Source organism: Streptopelia decaocto (genome assembly GCF_964273445.1).
Source record: "Streptopelia decaocto genome assembly, chromosome: 11".
Lineage (NCBI taxonomy): Eukaryota > Metazoa > Chordata > Aves > Columbiformes > Columbidae > Streptopelia > Streptopelia decaocto.
The window spans coordinates 209114-225458 of record NC_138666.1 but is presented as its reverse complement, the minus strand read 5'-3'; the positions used below and the strand labels follow the sequence as shown (position 1 = coordinate 225458).

Here is a 16345-nt window from a genome sequence, read left to right as displayed (position 1 = left end):
CTGCCAGCATCTGTAACGTAACATTTGATCATTCAAACCCAGTGTTTTTCCAGGTGATGCTGAGATGGCGTGTTCACATGTCAGAATGCTTTTATGACACATCTCGAGAGTGCGGTGGGGAGTGCTGCTGCCACGCGCTCTGTGCTGGAGCGAGGGCTGGTGACCTGGTGAAGCTGTAGGAAATGAGGCAGTAGAGCAATTCCGGTGGCGACTCCTGTGCAGGCGGCTCTTGGCTGTGAGGTAACGCCAGTTGCCGAGGGCTTTGAAATGCGTGTGTTACCTGAAGCGAATGCAGCGTTCTAAAGCTGATGGAACCTCCTTACTCCCGGAGTTGGCCACTGTTTTGAAATTTGTCCTGGCTTGACTAGATAGAGAATAAGACTCTTGCCAGGGGTATCTGATAATTTAGTGCTGCCTGTTACAATGAGGTCACTGGTCTGCTGATATGTAAGCCTGGCTTGGAGGGGAGGAAGAATCAGAAGAAAATCTACTGACTTTACTTGCCCAGTGGTGTAATTAAGGGTACTCAGAAATGTTAATGTTGCCCCGTATCTGTTGATGCTGTTCCTCTGAAGAGAACCATTGGGCTGATGGGTTCGTTTTAAAACATCCACAGCAAAACATGATGATCGTGTTCATGTAGATAAATTCACGTAGTAGGGATGTGCCCTCCTAGTTTACAATACCATGTTTGTTTAATCCTCAAGGTCAGTCTTCGTAGCTTAGGAAGTACCTTTGAATAATGGCTTTGCAGTTTCAGCTGCAGTTACCCAAATGTTGTAGGCTTGTGCTTTTTTCCATGTACCATGTGCTAAGGCTACAAAGTTAGGACTCTTCTACAATTCTTAATTACTTTATTGAAATGTTACAAAGTAAATAATTTTAAATACTGTCTGTAAAATTTAAGATCAGCTGTACTAACATGCACTGTGGCAACAGACAACGAGGCCTGTTCAATAGCTCTTGCTCTCGACAGCAAAAGAAAACATCTGTGAAGCTACACAGAAAATGCTTTTGATGGTGGAAACCTGTATCACTAGGGATGTTCGGACAGATCCCTCTGCTGGGACGACTCGTCGGAGCCCGGGCTCCCGCTCCGGGAGCTGCGCTCGGGCTCCCGCTCCGGGAGCTGCGCTCGTGCCAGGGGCACAATGGCAGAAACAGGAGATTGTTGACCTTGTTTCCACACTCATGGTCAATAGCATGACTGTATATTTTCACAGACTTTTTTTGGGTCATGCTATTTATTATGCATGACTTGGAAAATGCCTAAACGTGTCAACTAATACTTCTTTTTACCATTGACTTGATGGATGGATAGGTTGAAGGGGTGGGGTGGATTCAGAACTAGTACAAGTCTAATTGGAAAGGTTTTTAAAATTACTCCAAGGGAAGTTTACCTAAAGCTGCTTCTCTAGCAAGAGCTGTCTGCTGTACATCTTGTGGACCGATTATACTTACTCTATACTTAAAGCAAGACACAGAAGAGTAATCCCTGTGAGTTCCGTAAGGAGTGCAGCAGGTTCCTGCCCCGGTGGCACCGTGGCGGGGGCAGATGTCAGAGCTGAGGGAGGGGACTCCTGGTGTACAAACTCCCAGTTCTTGTATCTCCTATCACAATGCTCAAAACTCTTTTATATTCCTGCCCTGAACTTAGTTCTACTAAAAATTCTACTCGTATTTGAGTCCCATGCTCCTTTGGCTGCTACAGTTGTGCAGCTTCCCTGGTACCGTGACTGTTGTGTTCTTGACTTGCCGCCTGCCAGCGAGACCTGGGCATCCTGGTGGTGGGGCCGGGCCACGTGCCACAGGACCAAGGCTGATGCTTCATCACCTTCCTCACCAGCAATATGTACAGTTAGTAAAAGTGAGACAGCCTGAACTCTAGTTTTTGGCCATAAATGCTTATTCCCTCTTCAGCACTTTGTTAGTGCACCCTTACCAGAAATTTCCCAACGAGCTTTGAGAAGCTCCCTTTCTTTTCATTGCTGTGATTTCTCCAGCGACATGGATGACTGTATTTCTATGTATTCATAAATACCTACACTTGTCCTTACCAATATTCCGTAAACTACCCACTGCACATTGCACTTAATATTTGCGGGCAAATATTAGCCAGTTTATGCTCCCATTGAAAGCAAGATGTACTAATTGTCAGCCTTCACGCTTCCTTTTTTTCACATAAAAATATGAGGATGAATTTTGGCTTTTCCTGGACGTGAGAGTTTTAGAAAGGCTTTCCTAAAGCTCACGTGGCACAGTGGGTATAGAACAGGGTTGATGGCTGAGTTCACCCACAGCAGCCAAAACGAGGTCTCGTAGAGCGAGTGCTGCACGCAATGCCTTTGGCAAGCTGCTCTGATGAGCATCAGAAGGGTATATGGAGCCCAACACAAACCAAACACACGGACAACAATTGCTAAAGACTTTGCTATTCTTTTGTCTCGGGAAAGTCTAAATCTAGTTGGCACAGTGTTAGCGATGTCTGCTCTGCCGGAGGCGTCGCACACGCTTTCCGTGGCTTTGGGAAAACAATTCCTCTGGCGCTTGGTCTCCACTTCCACCTCAAGCGGCGGAAGCTCTCGACTGGCATTCAGATTTAATGACTGATTGTCAAGCTTGTGCAGACTGAGCCTCGACGCCTTTTTTGGGGGAGAAAGGCCGTTTGCTCTCATCTTACGTTTGTATCTGTTTGCAGGTTTTACTACAAATATGGTGTGTTCCTTTTTTTTGCCCTGGAAACTCATTTCACAGTCCTCTTGACCAGGTGATCGGTTTTTGTTTCTGAGGGGGGTACGTTTCCTGATGTTGAGGTAAATACTTAAGTTAAAGTATGTAACAGTGATGAAAGGTGTAAAGAATTCAATAGTAGAGGCGATCATTAGGAAATACCAATTGTAGAAGAATTCTGCATGACATTCTCCTTCAGGGAGGATGCTTTTTTGAGCAATATACTCCCAGCTGAGAATGGCTGGACCGTAGAGAAGAAAAGCAGCAATCCATACCATGATCATCTTCAGTACTGCATTTCTGGTCATCCCTTTCTGAGCCCTGTCGCTGGCCTGAGAGAGACAAAAAAGTCACTTACGTTACTAGTATTTCAATCGGTTACATGCGTACCTTAGAATATGGTCTTCTCTGTCACTTGTGAGGGTTCCTAATCCATGGGTGTAGGGGTGAGGGTTATACCGAGCTTGCTGGTACTACAGAAAAGCTCTTTCTGAAGTATCCGTTCCGACAAACACTGTCGGGGTGACTGGATGTGTTCTGAGAACATGCAGCACATCTTCAGCTAGAAAACCAAGGCTGTTCCAAAGCCAACCGCCACTGCTGTTCCTAGAGACGGTTGTCACAAGTATTCAGTTGCGTTAGCTGTGACACCAGTTTACAGAAGGTCTAAAAACATGGCCCTTCAGTATTCACTCATTTAGAATTTTAAAATAATTTTGTTTAAAATCTGTGAAAGGATTTGAATTCATTGAACACCCATGCAAGCTCTTTTCTTGCTGCTTTCTATTTTTCTTAATGTGAAAATCACACCAAAAAAAGTGGATAACAGCTTTTACTTCTGTTTGGTGTCTATAATTTCATTCTTTCATGAAGTACTTGTAGAACGGTCATCTGCAATTAAGACCTATAGTTGGAGTGTTGTGGTCTGCAAAGTGCTTTACAGGAAGAGTAACTAATTTCCCATATTTAGAAAATAGTAGAGAATCTAATGTGCAAAAAAATAGTATATGTCAGTAATACTGAGTCAGTGAACTGTATCAGCAACAGAATTCAGTAGAATCTTAAAATCATCTACTTCTCGATACTCTGATTCCCTGGCGTACTGGACAATACTCGTATAGTGATCTGGAATTCAAGCTTCACATCTCTCCAGTGGCCACACAGCGTTTGGGGATGCGAAGTCCTCAGGTTTGAACGCTGGATAGGATTCGCGTTTCCTGCCCCGATCTCTGGATCTCGATCTCCAAAGCCACCGCTGTTCTGGTTGAAAACCTGCACAGCCGAGGGGTCCCGAGCCCGCTGAACCGGGGCTCGTTCTGCAGCCCTCGGCAAAGCGACTCCTGATTTCAGGAGCGGCCTCGCAGGACGATTACCGTTGTCACCGAGACACAGAATCATGTAGAGCCTCCTATATTCCTGTTCATATGTTCTTACACCACCCTAACCCAACAGGCAGCTTCTCTACTCTTGCTTGGGGGGGACTTTTATATGGAGGATTCATTTGAAGTGCTTTAAAGTGGCTGATGTTTTTAACTTTTTATGACCAGTGTCCCTTTCTGTTTCTGAAACCATCCAGTCTATATATTTATACTGTGTGTATAGTCACGAGAATTTGTTTTGTGAAAGCAAAATTCATGGCTAATTCAAAACTTAGAAAATAAAGGAATTGTAAGTGTTGACTGTTGAAGAATCTGTTCATTTCTCCCTCTTGAAAAAGTTGGTAAAACGCTAAGTTGCATATAAACTGTTAAAGTGCTCTTTCCGCCTCTCTTTGTACTTTTTACCAAAAAAGTATCGTTGCCTCTTAAAGTGATTTAGAATGAGCAATGGAGCTAAAACAACATTTTAAGGAAATGTGGGTGGAGCAGGGGGCTGAAGAATAACCTGGAAGTGTGTGTAGAAGAGTGAAACCCATTAGCAGGTAAAATGTGTTATTTCGGCACCACCCAGAATACTTTGTGGCTGTATGGTCTAGGTGAGGATGTCATTAGCTTTTGATTTTTGGAAAGTCCAGTTTACTTTTTGGATAACTGCCATGCTGCAGGACTGAACCATTTCTGTGGCTGTTAAATGGAAACAGCTTTTGCATCCTCTGAAAGAAGTTCATGTTAATTTATATTCTGCCACTTCTGAACTCTACACAGCTGTACGCATCTAATTCTCCCTGCAGGCTTGGTACCCGTTGCAGGAGCTCTCCCTGCGCCCTGTGCTGCTGCCGGGTGCTGCTCGGGCTCCCAGCAGCTGCAGCGCCCTGTGCTGAGGGACATGCGCTGGTTCAGCTGGGTAAGACTTTTGAAGCTTATCCAGGGCGTGGCTGGGGAGGAAAATAAGCACACCTTGTTCTGTCTGCCCTGCCAGCTGGAACAGCAACATGCACAGACTATGCCTGTTTCTAAAACAGTTACCACTTCCAGTGTAAAAGTGAGAAGCAAATGTCTCTCCCGCACAAGCTGATCACTCCCACAAATACTTCCAGGCTCAAGCCAAATACCCAGACACCCCCGTCTCCTCTGGTGCCTGAGGGAGGTGCAGCTGGGTTGGGAAAGAGCCCGTCGTGCTGGGCAGGGCAGCCCGGAGCCCCCAGCGCAGCCCTCCCCGCTCGGGGCACAGCGATGAACCTGTCCCGGCTGCTGAGGACGATGTTGCAGACGGAGGCAGTGCACACCAGGCAGTCCACCACCAGCCACAGCTTGCACAGCCCCTGCCGAACCTCCACTCGCCGGTCAGCACGTAGGGGATGTCGAGGGGGATGCAGAAGCCGCCTGCGGACAGAGCTGGGCGGTGATCCCGCCGCCCCCGGCCCGCCCGGCGCCCGCGACTCACCCGCCAGCAGGTCGGCGATGGCCAAGTTGAGGAAGAAGAAGTTTCCTTGCGTGCGGAGGCTCCGCTGCACGGCGAACGCCAGGATGACCAGGGCACTGCCCAGCACGGTGAGCAGCCCAGCAGCGCCATGAGCGCGGCCAGCAGCGGCGGGGCCGGCGGGGAACGGGCCCCGCGGGCCGCCCGAGCGGCTGAGCCACGGCAGGTCCTGCCCCATGGCTGCGGACAGACCGCCGGCCCCGCCCCCCGCCGGCCCCGCCCCCCGCCGGCCCCGCCCCCCGCCGGCCCCGCCCCCCCGCCGGCCCCGCCCCCCGCCGGCCCCGCCCCCCCCCGCCGGCCCCGCCCCCCCGCCGGCCCCGCCCCCCCGCCGGCCCCGCCCCCCCGCCGGCCCCGCCCCCCCGCCGGCCCCGCCCCCCCGCCGGCCCCGCCCCCCCGCCGGCCCCGCCCCCCCGCCGGCCCCGCCCCCCCCGCGCCGGCCCCGCCCCCCCCCCCTCCCCGCCGGCCCCGCCCCCCCCCCCGCCGGCCCCGGGTCCCTTCCAACCCCTGACACTCTGGGGTTCTGTGATAACTGCACGTTGGGGACCGGTTGCTCAGCCTGTGCTGGTGCTGCCCGGAGCCCTTTGCAGATGGCAAATCCCAGAGTGCCCTGGGTGGCCAGCATTGAGCCGCAGGTTTTACAAATCCAGACTTCAAGCGTTTTCTTCTTTCATGAAAAGGGATTTTTTTCCAAGTCCCATGAGTTACTGTCTTTTTTTTACTCAGCTATGTTGATTTTCTTTTAAGAACATTAATTGCGTGAGGAGCTTCACTTCAAAATATATGTTGTGGTGGTGTAGATATGTGCGTACACTGGGGAGGAAAGTGTTAAAAGGAGCACAGGAAACAGCAGAGAGCGGGGCCTCGGTGTCCAAGCCGTCCGTCTGGGGGAATGCACTGATTGATGTGTCCTGGCAGGATGAACTAAAAGTAGATAATGAACTCTTCATAAAATGTCATTTTGTAAGACTGAATTGTAGACTTCTGAAAACATAATTTGTTCCTGATCTTTATCTAATCCTTGGAGCAAGAGACATAATTGATTAGAATTGGCAAAGAGGAGTGACAATAGCCCCAAAAAATGATGAATATGCAGTGGTTCCCAAGGCATATCAATACTGATGTGTTCTATTTTTTTTTTTCCTGAGATTTCTTTGATGATAATTGTTTTCATTTCCAAAAGACTTCCTTTGGTGATTTTTGAAATAGGGAGCTGTCTGAATCATGCAGTTTCCATGACTCCAGCATATGTGCATGAGTGTATCTGCAGCAGTCATAGACAAACAGCCTGATTTCCCACCCACAGACAGATTACACTTGTCCTACCGCAGGCCAGATTTAGGTCCAAATAGACGTGGGCAGCCACCCTGAAAGGGGTAACGGCAGCAGCTGTGGGTCCTGTCGGCTCTGGAGACGCCGAACACCTTCCCAGCTGTGTCTGCCCAAAGTACCATTCAGTAAGGCAGTGAGCGCACTTATCATTGGATCTCTGCCTGAATCTCAACTCAAAGCTCAATCGTTGTGTCTTTTACTAGATATCATACTGTACAAAATGTTTCTTCTGCTGCTCGGTTCTTTTAAAGGCCCTTAGTTTTAGTCCCGGGATTTCACATACAGGATAACTCTTCCTCTGGATGCCACAAGCTTTACTTCAGCTTTGCTCCGTAGTGAACGGAAAGGCAATGGTTGCACGTTTCAGTGAAGTGTATGAAGGCACACCACAGCTGGAACCTTCCCGTACACAAAGGAAACTATTCCCTAGGAGTTTTGCACATTTCTGACAAAATATTTACTTTCTAATAGCCCCATTTAATAATTGCAGGTTGCTGTCAACTATTCTCTTGGTATGAGTGATGGGTATTTGACAGAGAAAAGGCTTCTTGGCCAGGAAAAGAGGAATGATTTTTGTGCTGCCTTGGAGGATGTATACATGGCTTTATCAGCCAGTAAATCAAATTCTGCTGTAAGACAGAGCTGATCCCAGTTAAATGAATGCAGGAAATGAAGTTCTCCAATGATCATTTCCAATTAACCTTATACCCTTTGCCAGTCAGGCTTTTGCTTGTGTATTGATTCCTTTAATTTTCTTTAATGTTCTGTAGATGTCTCCCTGCATATGATGCCATTCATTTTTCAAAATAATTCTTCTTTTTCATGCACATGTAGAGAAAAGCCACCTGTTTGATCTGTGCCAGTGGCTTCTGTGTCAGAGTGCACAGTGTTACCTGCCATTTGCTGACTATGCATTTTCTTTTCTTCACTAAAGAAACATCCACTGGAGGTCAGTCCTGTGCATCATGAGGCTCGTGGGGCAGCCAGCTCTGGTGCAGGTGTCGCTACCGACCGCAGCACAAAGCGAGCAGGCTGCTGTCCGCTCCTGCTGATCAGCATCGTCACCTGTTGGGACATCAATAAACTGGTTTCCATCCACATCAGGTGTGATTTGCTGCTCAGCGCAGTCCTGTTGTGCTCACAGGTGAACACGAGTGCAGTGTCAGGGAGGAGACAGTGGCCAGGTAGGGATGAGTCGGTTCTGTGCTGTGTTCTGCACTTCAGGTGATGTCAGGCTTTCTATGTCATGCTCTCTGTGAGTTCATCCCAATGCCATGACTCTGGAATCCCTTGTATGTCTGGCTTTACTGTTGTAATAACCATTTTTCAGAAAAAAAGACTTGTAATTTTGCTTAATATATACGAGAGATTTGAAATACTAATGGACTTGGATAGTTAGACTGCAATAAGGTACCAGAAAGAGTTATCCCATAGGCAGTTACCTTAAAGTTACATCAAAACTATATAAGCATTGAGAAGCATCATAATGAAATATTATCTATTATAGACAGTACAAATAGTTTTATTTCCTTTTGCTACTCCTGGATGCATTCAGCAGTTTCACCTATTATTACTAGTACCGTGTGTTACCGGTTCAGCAATGCGACACATCTGGCATTGGTACCCTTCCCGTCCTGGCTACTCGACGCATCACCACTTGGGTAGTTTCACTTATGTTGCCAGCATCAAAGGATGGCATCATGACTTTGTCTCTTGGCTGCAAGTACATTACACAGGACTGCATGTTTTTTGGTTGTGCTCAGGGAGAGCTGCACAGACTTCCAAACTCCACCTCTTAGCAACATCCTGGTGCAGAGGACAGCGGAAAAGTCAGAGGTACCCAGACCGTGGGTTATTTGTCATTCTTAGTTCCTTCTTCCTTAATCCTTGTAAAAGTTCCCTTTCCTTCTGGCCTGTCACCTCTTTTATTTGCACTGATAATGGCCAGATATATAATCTTGCTAATCTGCAATGATATTTCTAGCCAGAGCCATACCGAAATCCTAGGAAAATGGTGTTTCTGGCATTTGGATGCATTGGCAAACGCCTACTTTTCCACCAGGAGGTGGCATTCCCCAGCAACGAGCTGGGAGCATCTCCGCTTTCTGCATCGCCCTGCGACCCCAAACTGGAGGATATTGCCACAGCTGATGAGAAGCACAGATTTAGAATATTCTTCCCAGCATCTATAAACTTCCATTTTATCTGTATCATGGTAGTGTTAGTAACCGAACCAGTTTTACAAAATGTTCCTGAAAGGATGAATCAGTTTTGTAAACTGTCCCTGAGAGGATGTTCAAGCATATCGTGTTCGAGTACACTCCTATCTTAACAACATAGCTTTTATCTTAGCCTAAATATGCATAGAGTGAGGACACTGCACATGATCAAAATAGTTCCAAGATGTAGCAATCGATGTTGTAATCAATATTGAGTAACCGTTACGTATCTTAATGAATATATGAATATGTATGTGAATGGACTGTATAAATACTGTGTAACTTAAACTGACCAGCGAAGCCAGCTTTGGGTGCGAACCAGCACTGAAATAAAGCACCGCATATAACTACGCCCATGGTTATGTGTCCTTGATTGCTAACAGTAGTTGAAGCTGTGTCAGTGTCTATTGTAGTTTTACAGCATTCAGAATGAGTTAGGGTTAAGTTTTTCCCCAGGACTGTCCATCTTTGATTTTCTGCTGGAGCAGCAATCCTCAACACTGTGATCTTAATGCTCTTGCCTCTCTGGGGAGCAGATGCCTATTTGCTTCAATGGCAGGATGTGAAATTTCCAGCAAAGGGGAATGTGTTGCCAGCAGAAGATGAATTTAGTGGTGTTCATTGTTAATAATCCATCACCCAGTTACTGTCACGTAGGCTTTGTAATAAGACAGATTGAGATTGTTCTGATACTAGCAGGTACCTTTTGTTTCCTCGCATTATTGGTGTGGTATAAATTCTTACAGAGGAAAAAGGAGGAACTCAAATTTCCTTTCTTTCAAACTTCACTCTTCTGCATTCTTGAAAATCTATTTTATCACTTTATGCAGGAACTCAACAAATATCTACTGTACTTTACTTAGGCTTATTTGTCTTCATCCTACCTTGGCATATTACAGAGTTTCTTTATCAGGATCTATCAGGCTCTCAGTGCAGTAGCGTCGTGGTCAGTGTTATATTGGAAATGTACAGTGCAGCAGTCGACACTCCACACATGCAAAGTGCAGCTCAGTGCTCTGTTGTGCATTCAGATGGTCAAGGGAATAGTTGTGCATCATTTTTGGATTTGCACGGGGGTTTTATTATTTAGGACACTATGCTTCATAGGGGTAGGTAAGAAGTTGAATGTCTGTTTGGAATGAAATTTTGTGTTTTCACGATTTATTTTGATGTTGGATGGGAGAAAAGTTGGAAAACTGCAGAAGTTTGTCAGAAGCTTTCTCAGTTTAGTGAAGTACATGAGTCAGTATGACTTGCTTTGTACTTTCACATTGCCAGCTTGATTTGTCAAAGACATACTTAGTCTTTAAACAAAAAGCAGAAAAGATGACTGTTCTTCATATCCCTAGTTTACAGGACAGAAATAGTGATCTTAAACATCAGCAGAGCACATTGAGAAAACAATGGTCTAATGGTAGTGAAGCATTGAAACAGACTACCTGAAACTACTGTGGACTCTCCATCACTAGAGATCCAAACGAAGAGTTTCAGCAGAACTCTATTAAGAATGATGTAGAAATGACTGAACGTGCCGTGGAGAAAGAAGTGGGTTCAACAGTCTCCCAGACTCACTTCTTATTAATACTTTTCTATAATGTTGTAGCTCTGCAGTGCTCCTGCATTGTGTCTGTAAGAGGCACATAGAGCTGCTCTTCAGACAGGGGACAGAGTGGAGGGAGGGATTCATTTTGAAAAGCTGCTCTCTGGTGTATGTTGCTCCTACAGTGCCCAAAATTGTGCTTTCCTCAGTAAACAGCCCGAAGGACCATTCAACTCTGGACTCTCCACTCTTGTCTTGTACAGACACAGGATTGTCACCTGTGAACATCCTATGCTGACAAGCACCATATAGAAAGCCAGAGAAACACAGGAAAATGCAGAGAGTGTACAAATATCCTCACAGTCCCCACACTCAAATGGGGAACCAGTTCTTACTTTTGAGTGCGACTGTATTTTAATCAGAACAGAGAGGAAGCTCCAAGCTGGGATTCAGCTGCTGGTCTGGTGCTCACAAACCGGTGCATTCTTGCAAGGAACGGATTTGTATTAATGCGCCGCCTTTCAGTAAAATACGTGTCATCTTGCTAGTGTAAGCTCATTTAATTTTTTACTGATTAGAGAAGGTAATCTAGTGTTGCTTTGAAATGAAATGTCTAGGGAACTCATTTGTCTGATAAAGCACAGCACAGATTCAGACTTTTTTCCTGCCTTTGTTATAGCGGCCATCAGTATTCTTCCTGTTATCAAATCCAATAGAAGTGGTTTGCTGCGAAAGAGCAGCAGTTACCTGGCGCCGCAGCACCTACTGCTGCCTGCGCGCCCTCAAGGCGAGAACTGTCCGGTGCACGGAGCTGCCCACGTCCCCTCACGCCACCTGCGTGGAAATATTAATGGAATCAGACATCCAGGTCACACTTGCAGCTTTGGAAAACAATCTCACTTGTGGCCACTGAAAAAAGAAGCAGCTTCACTTATCAGAGTAGCTAATAGCTCTGCAGAAGAGGGCAGTGAGCAGGGATTGTGTGAGCAGAACACGCCGTGTTACCCCATACCAGATAACACAGACATCCAGAGATACAGCCTATCGGTATTATTACATCTGCTAACACACAGCACAACCAGGACACTAAAGCAAAGCTGCCACCAGCCTCAGTACCTGTCCGGGAGGCCGCAGAGGGTGCAGAGGCTGTTGCTCACACAGCTGATTTGTATCACACCCCGAGGAATAAGCTGGGGTAGGATCTCTTGGAGATGCTCTCAGCTCCACAAACAGCTGAGCCTCGCAAGCCAACGCCTCTGCAGCTCCAGCCCCTTTGGAGGGGGTGCTGAGCGAGCTGCTTGGCAGCATGAGCCCTGGCCAAAAGCAGGTTTGTGTCACTGGTTCTCCATGGATGGACAGAGCCCTCAATTACTGAGGCTTGCGTCAAAGTCTACTGAGAATTCTTGTCTTCTGCTTTGACCTGGGTTTTCTCCTGAATTTGGTTTCTGCTGTAGCACATGAATCTTGATGTTTCTCGAGATTTCTTCCCTGTCTGCCTCTAACTGTAAGAGTTTTTAGATTTTAGGGGGTAGGAGACAAAGAACAAAACTGAAAGGTAAGTGGCCTTTCTATTGCAGTGAACTTAGGTTTTCAAAAAGCCTGCTATTCTTGCTTAGAATTGAAAACGGACTCTTTTTGAAGTCTCTCTTTCTTCAAGGTGTGACCGTGTTTTGTTTTATCTGCAGGGCAGGCCAGCGCGAGGGAGACGCGCCCTTGGCCAGACCACTGATCCACCGGTGGCCCTGCTTGGGGTGTGGGAGCCTCTGGTGTCGGCCTCTGTGCAACTCGGATGGGCCACGGACACCAGCCCATCTTGTTTTCTCTGTCTACTTCAGGTGAATGACACATATGCAGACTTCGTCCTAAATTTATCTTGATAAGTAATATATGTATTAGAACTAAATGTCAGCAGAAAATAGTGGCATATGTCAGCTCTCATCCTCTCATTTTCAGAGAGGAAAATACTAGCAATAAACTATGCCTTGATCTTGCAAGATAAGGAAGGTAGAAAAAGGTTTGTCTTCTTTCCTCTTCCTAAAACTTGCTCCTAATTTCAATGTCTTTTGTAGCCTAATCCATAGTGAGATGGTTTACCCTATTTGCTCTATCCAGTCTCTGACCTTAATCTAGCTAGGAAGGCCATGCAAGATTCATGAATGAACCACAGTTTTCAGCGCTTTATTTACTAAAGCATAGATTTACCCTGATTGATTAAACCAAAACCAAAACAAAACACAAATAAATAAAAAACATGAAAAACCACAAAAACAAACAAAAAACCCCTGAAAACTTCAGCCCTGGGCACCTGCTCAAGCCTGCACACCTTGTTCTAGGCTTTGAAACATGCAGAGCTCAGACCCGCACAGAGTGTATTAGGCCTCCCTCTTCCTCACCTTATACGCAGGTGAGCCAGCTCATACATTTCTACAGAGGCCGAGCCTCTGCTCCTTGTCAAGTATCTGGCTCAACCTTGCCCTGGAGTCCTAGAACATTCAGCAACTGCCTTACCTTGGAGCTCTCATTTTCCGGAACTTTTAGCTTTTACCTTTGCTATAATCAAGGAAAGCTGGCCAATGTTTTCCTCAAAGCCAAACATAAACCACTCTTCATACAGACACGAGCACACTGCTCAGCCCTTTGAGCTGTATGTAGTGCAGAAATTAATGAACTCTTCAGTTTGTGGTAAGTCCTGTGATATTTGGGTTGTGTTCAGCAGCATGAAGAAGCAGGGTGAGAAGTATGATAAAGTTTACCAATAATTAAGGATATACTGACATATTGGTATGTCCTCATGCACAAGTTGGCATTTCCACACACAACATATAGATTACGGAGCTTCTTGTCACTGGGCATAAGGCATGCTGAAAGTTTACATAAATTCAAAAGGCAGTTGGGTTTTCTGTCCACGAATTTATCCATTGAGGGTAATTAAACACAAAGATGCAACCTCATTCTCAAGAATCCCCATGTGCTGCAAATCCTTGGAGACCGGGAGAGTGTTCTGGGGAAGTTTCATTATACAACTGCTTTGGTTTCACGCTCCTTTCCCAGCAGAGGTTTCTGTGGGAGACAGGATGTAAGTCCCTGGGCCTGACCTAGTTTGGACGCTCTTTTGTTAGCCCTTGGTTTTCAAAATCTCAGCCTTGATCATAACCAGAGCAACTTGCATCAAAAGGAAACATAGTTAGAGACTCACTGTTGATAGCAAGGTTAAATAATAAATACATTTCTTCAGTTCTGAAAACACACATCCACAAAGTAGTACACTGAGATACCTGGGGTGTTGCAGGAAGGGATAGCAGAAGAATTTTGTAAAATTCAAAAGACAATATCAGGATTTGTCATTTGTGTTGAAAGGCAGTGCACAGATCTGGACTGATGTTAGACCTTGGCTAAGAGAACCATTCAAAGTCGATGAGGCCAAGTGTTGGTGGAAGGTGCTGGTCCTGGAGAGCTGGACCTCAGACAGCAGTCGTGCGGGGTCAACAGCTCTCCCTCACTCTTTTGTCACTTTGGACTGTGTCTACAGCTTAACTTCTGGCGGATATTTATTACTATTGATGTCCGAAGATCTTTATGTAGGTGAAACTTAATTATATCCCAAAGGGGTAAAAGCTACTGTTTCTTACATTTCACTTGCCTGTGATGTGACAGAGACAGAACCATTCAGCCATCTCTTCGTGTGTATGTGCCCGAGGTTAGAAGCTAAAGAACTGAGGAGAAAACTGAACTTGGGTTCCTATCATGGAAGAGTAACTTAGGGTTCTGCTTTCTGCATGGAGAAATATGCCAAGCCGGACGCTGCTGACCACCTCTGCAGGAGCCCGCACCCATCACTGAGCGAACCTGAGGCGCCTCCCTCCCCGGTAGCCGTCCACTCCACAGTCTGTGTGCTGGGGTCCGGGACAAACTCCCAGGAGAGCCCCGTGTCCATCGCAGGGAAACGCTCAGGACCCTCCTCTCCCCGAGAACCGTTTGCTCCAGAGTCTGTATTTAGGGCTCCGAGGGCAAACTTTCAGGGGAGGCCTGTGCCCATTTGCAAAGGCAAACTTGCAGGTGTTCCCTCTCTGAAAACTGGTTGCTTTGGAGTCTGTATTTTAGAACTCCAGAGGCAAACTCTTGGGCGAGGCCTGATAACTGTATGCAGAGCAGACTTCAAGGAAACAAAATTCTCAGGAAAAAAATTTAAAAAATAAGGGGGTATAATAGCAGGAGGGCTGGTTCAAGCTGGGTACCTGTGCAGAGGTCCAACCCGAGCATAGAAAACCACAGACCTTTACAAACCTTTCATACCGTGATTCAGTCCAATAGTAATATTTCACTTTGGGATCTTCTTGCTTCTCATTGGATCCTTTTCACTGATCTCACATGTGCCTTTGTTTTGTGAAGTTGTAGACACTGGGTTTGGTCCATAGCCTTGCAGATACTCTTTTGTCTGAATGAATCCTCTTCTTCTCAGCAAAGTGCAGAATAGGCCTTACAAGTGTTTAGCCTAGTTTGTAGTTGCATTTGGTAAATATGAGCAGAACTTCACAGTTTTAAAATTTTAGTAGATCCAGTTTATCAAGTAACATGAATCAAAGAGTATATTAAAAATCATTCAACTTTATATCTCTAAATAATTCATTATATTCAGTATGCGTTTTCTTCCGCTAAATGATTAATATGAAACTTGAATTGGGCTCATCCACTGACCTGTGAGTAGTAAAACCGTTGCCATACAGCCAGCTTATTTAGCAGAGAGAGCTCACAGTGGCTCACCCAGGCTGTTGTATTTGTAGAATGAAGTGGTTGGCTCGTAGTTAATTGCACACAGTAGGAAAGGTCTGCACGAGACTCCCTGCGCCCACAGCTCCTGCGTGTTCGGTTCCCGTTCTGCTGCCCCGTGGTTTCCCAGCAGGAGCTCTGGTCCAGCTGCGCCTCAGGCCTTTCCCTCCTCTGCAGCCTAGACCAAACCGCTCTGGTTCGGCCAGGGGGTCGAGCGCACCCGCCACAGACAGAAAACAACTCGGTTGCAGAGATTGAGGATAATTAAGTGAACATTGTGGAAGCGTCTTAAATAGTAGAACACGTTCTGCCTGCAGCTCTGGTGAAAACTGAACAGGCGGTGAATGGACTGTCCTGTTCACAGGGCTGCACACGTGTCCCACCTGGGTGGCAAAGAACTGACCTTCCCATTGGGAGCCCTGACGGGTCCCTGAATTCCTTGTTTGTATTTAAAGCAAAAAATAACTTAAACATTAATATGGGAACCTACATACCCATAACTTTACAGTTATATAGTTACTGTGGTTATATAGTTACTTTATGCATTAAGTTATACATAAAGGCAAGACTGTGGGCCCAGGGCTATATATACAAATATGTAACAGTTGAGATTTAACTGCAAATGGCTAAAATATATAATGGAATGGAGTTTTTGCTTGTTCTTCACTTGCTACCTGCTCCTCCCCCCCCCCTTCTTTTTTTTTCCTTTTGTATCTACCTCATGCTTTTTATTGAGTCCTTTCTTTAGCTCCTGTGTTTAGGATCAAAGCTTGTTCACATGCTCCTGTAGTCACAAAACCCGTTTCTGAATTTTTCTGAGACTCGCTTTGGCTTCTCCTGTATCTTCCAGGCTATCTCTGGCATTCTGCTTTCCCTCCCTTTTATTTGGCCTTTCTAATTT

General features: G+C 46.1%; 1 protein-coding gene across 1 annotated transcript; it reads right to left on the bottom strand.

The window, feature by feature from the left end:
• Window positions 1-14: 14 nt before the first annotated feature.
• LOC309444805 (histamine H3 receptor-like) lies at window positions 15-14611 on the bottom strand (the record flags this gene model as incomplete). Its single annotated transcript, XM_082062930.1, is given in 6 exon segments — window positions 15-3062; window positions 5339-5433; window positions 5436-5492; window positions 5554-5670; window positions 5673-5741; window positions 14524-14611. Coding segments are annotated over 6 exon segments (1311 nt in total). The 3' UTR covers window positions 15-2177.
• Window positions 14612-16345: the final 1734 nt, after the last annotated feature.